General features: G+C 40.2%; 1 protein-coding gene across 1 annotated transcript in view; it reads left to right on the forward strand.

Annotated features, from left to right (window-relative positions):
* Positions 1-280: 280 nt before the first annotated feature.
* The window catches only part of Pmar_PMAR025387 (hypothetical protein), a gene marked incomplete at both ends in the record, with an annotated part of 3,449 nt that continues 711 nt past the window's right edge, over positions 281-3,018 (forward strand). Inside the window, 4 exons of the mRNA XM_002775019.1 lie at positions 281-355; positions 1,319-1,437; positions 2,028-2,109; positions 2,332-2,415. Of these exons, the coding sequence (XP_002775065.1) occupies positions 281-355; positions 1,319-1,437; positions 2,028-2,109; positions 2,332-2,415 (360 nt within the window). The remainder of the gene's footprint in view (positions 356-1,318; positions 1,438-2,027; positions 2,110-2,331; positions 2,416-3,018) is intronic.

Raw genomic sequence — 3,018 nt, forward strand, 5'->3', positions numbered from 1 at the left:
CAAAACTAATTATAGAAGTTTATATATGAAATCGTGTAGAAGTATACAGAAATTAGGGGAAACTATCTTCAGAATTTCTACTTTGTCTTCGACGACGTCATGTCTTCCCACACTGATCAACGCTGTGAAAGTGGGTGATGGATTTTGTCACGCGCCACGAAATTCCCTGTGGGTTTTGGTGGTTGATGATAGTATTCATAATGTGGAGGGGATTGGAGTTTGAATGTTGTTGTGATTTAGATATAAAAACAAAGTGTTGCGAGAGTTGGCGCAGGAACAGATGCAAATGACGAAATATGCAGTGGCGAAGGAGACGCTAGATGGACAAGTGAAATTAAAGAGGATCGAGGAGCAGGTGGGAGGGGGGTCGCGAGTGGGTAAAGGTTTCTCATGTTTTGGTATTGGTGATGGAATATATGTTTGCTTTCCTCAGCTGAGCTTATGAGTTTCCAAAGCTGATTATAGAAGTTTATGTATAAAATTCGGGTAAAAGTGTACGGAAACTGAAGAAATTTGGCAAAATTTCCTCGAAATTTTCATACTGTCACCAACCATGTGCATATTCCCTCCCACACTATACATTGGTGATGGGATAGACTATCGATGAGGACAGTTTTGAAATCGTGTCCATGTGTATGCGTGCACCTCTTTAGCTGTATTGGCCTCCTTCTCGCCGCTCATTCTGTTCCCCTTGTTACTTTGAGAAATGAAGATCGAAGTTATGCGTTAGTATTGAGCTGTGTTGTGGACTGATGAAATTAGGCTACATTGCAAGGTTGTTGTTGCATGGTGTTGACAATGGAGTTTCACCGCCCGTTTTACGTGAAGTGGCGTAAAACTCGGTGAAAAACGCGATAATCGCGGTGATATGCAGTAGTCGTGAAATATATATTTCGGTAGTGTTGTTCATATCACGGCTCGTAAAACTCCAGTGTGTTAGGATTTGATATGCAAATGTAGGAAATGTGTGTTATTTTTTGAGGTTAATGAGAATATGAACATGTGATGTGATAAGAGTAACCGTTTGGGACTGTGATAGCGACAAGTTGTTCACTATCATTAATATCGGAATAGAAAACGAACATGTGATGTGATAAGAGTAACCGTTTGGGACTGTGATAGCGACAAGTTGTTCACTATCATTAATCTCGGAATAGAAAACGTACATAACTCACATTTGCATATCATGTTATTGATAGTAGATAGATCCAGCTAACCCTTATTCATCAGCTACCAGTATCGGGGCGTAAATTTTGAGCTGGGCAAAAATTGGAAAAAAAATCAGTTAGAAATGTTCTAATATTTCGAATGTGTTCAGGAGAAGGCCCGCATTGTGGAGAAGGAGAAGGAGTATATGCGAGGTGTGTGGGAAGAAGTGGAGAAGGAGAGGAGGAGGACGGCAGAGGAAGTCGCTGCTAAAAATGTGGAGAATCGACGGTAGGCTGGGAGGAGTTGGAGCAGGAGGAATATGTGTTTGCTTTCATCAGCTGAGCTCAGGAGTATCAAAAGATAATTATTAGAAGTTTATATACTGGCTGGAGTAGAAGTGTACACGAACAACGAGAAACTTCCAGAATTTTTTTAGAATTTTCATAAATATTTGCTGTTCTCAGCGGAGCTCAGGAGTTTCCGGGGCTAATTATGTAAGTTTATATGCGAGTTGGAGTAGAAACGAAGGAGAACTTCTCATAAAATTCATATTGTCACCGATGCATGTAGTTGATCATGTGAATATTCTCCACCTTGAAAATATATATGAACTGCGAAGTGTACAGAAATCAATGAGAATTTCCCTGAATGATTGGAGTTTTCACCACCCGTTTTACGTGAAGTGGCGTAAAACTCGGTGAAAAAAGCGATCTTCGCGGTGATATGCAGTAGTCGTGAAATATATTTTTCACTAGTGTTTTTCATATCACGGCTCGTGAAACTCCAATATATTATGGCCAACATATGTGTTTGATCATGCGTATATTTTTCCACACTTCCCGGGCGTGGGATTCGAACTTGGGTCCTGTTATTTGTAGACGTATGGATGAGTTCGCCTTGCGAACTAAGGAAGCTCGTGATGCGGAGAAGGAGAGGGAAGGAATTCAGGATAAGCAATTTGTAAGTTGGGGAAAACATGGTATGTTTTATTATAGAGCACGTTGGGAATTCAGCGGAGCTTTACGCGTTTAACGTGAAGTGGCGTAATACTCAATGTAAAATATAAGACGTATATGTTTCCGCGACCGACAACACGAGTTAATTGTGAAATATGTTTTCACATAGTGTTTTTCTTCAAATCACGGGTGATACTTTAATGATGTTGTCGAGGTGTGGTAGCAGATATTAAATGTTCTCGCGGATGAGAAGAAGCTGGCGGAGAAGGAGGGGATGGAGAGAGCTCTCAGGATTAGGCAGCAACATGAAGTGAGAGGAAACGTGATTTTGTGGAAATGTATTTGATTTTATAGTCGGAAAGTGTTTGATAAAGGACTGATATTGAATCTACAGTGGAGCTTAACCCGTTTTACGTGATGTGGTGTAATACTCCATGTGAAAAACGTGATATCGCGATATTCGCGATTCCGCGTGTGTCAGTTGGATATGCAAATGGAGGGAAATGTGCGTTGTTTTTGGAGACTAATGAGAATCGATGGGAAATTATATCGTCAAAATAGTATAAGCATTGTTATGAACATGTATGCGATAAAAGTAATCGTTTGAGACTGTGATAGCGACAAGTTGTTCACTATCATCAATCTCGGAATAGAAAACGAACATGTGATGTGATAAGAGTAACCGTTTGGGACTGTGATAGCGACAAGTTGTTCACTATCATTAATCTCGGAATAGAAAACGAACATGTGATGTGATAAGAGTAACCGTTTGGGACTGTGATAGCGACAAGTTGTTCACTATCATTAATCTCGGAATAGAAAACGAACATGTGATGTGATAAGAGTAACCGTTTGGGACTGTGATAGCGACAAGTTGTTCACTATCATTAATTCCGGAATAGAAAACGAACAT

This window comes from Perkinsus marinus, assembly GCF_000006405.1.
Source record: "Perkinsus marinus ATCC 50983 genomic scaffold scf_1104296956980, whole genome shotgun sequence".
In the NCBI taxonomy this organism is placed as follows: Eukaryota; Perkinsozoa; order Perkinsida; family Perkinsidae; genus Perkinsus; species Perkinsus marinus.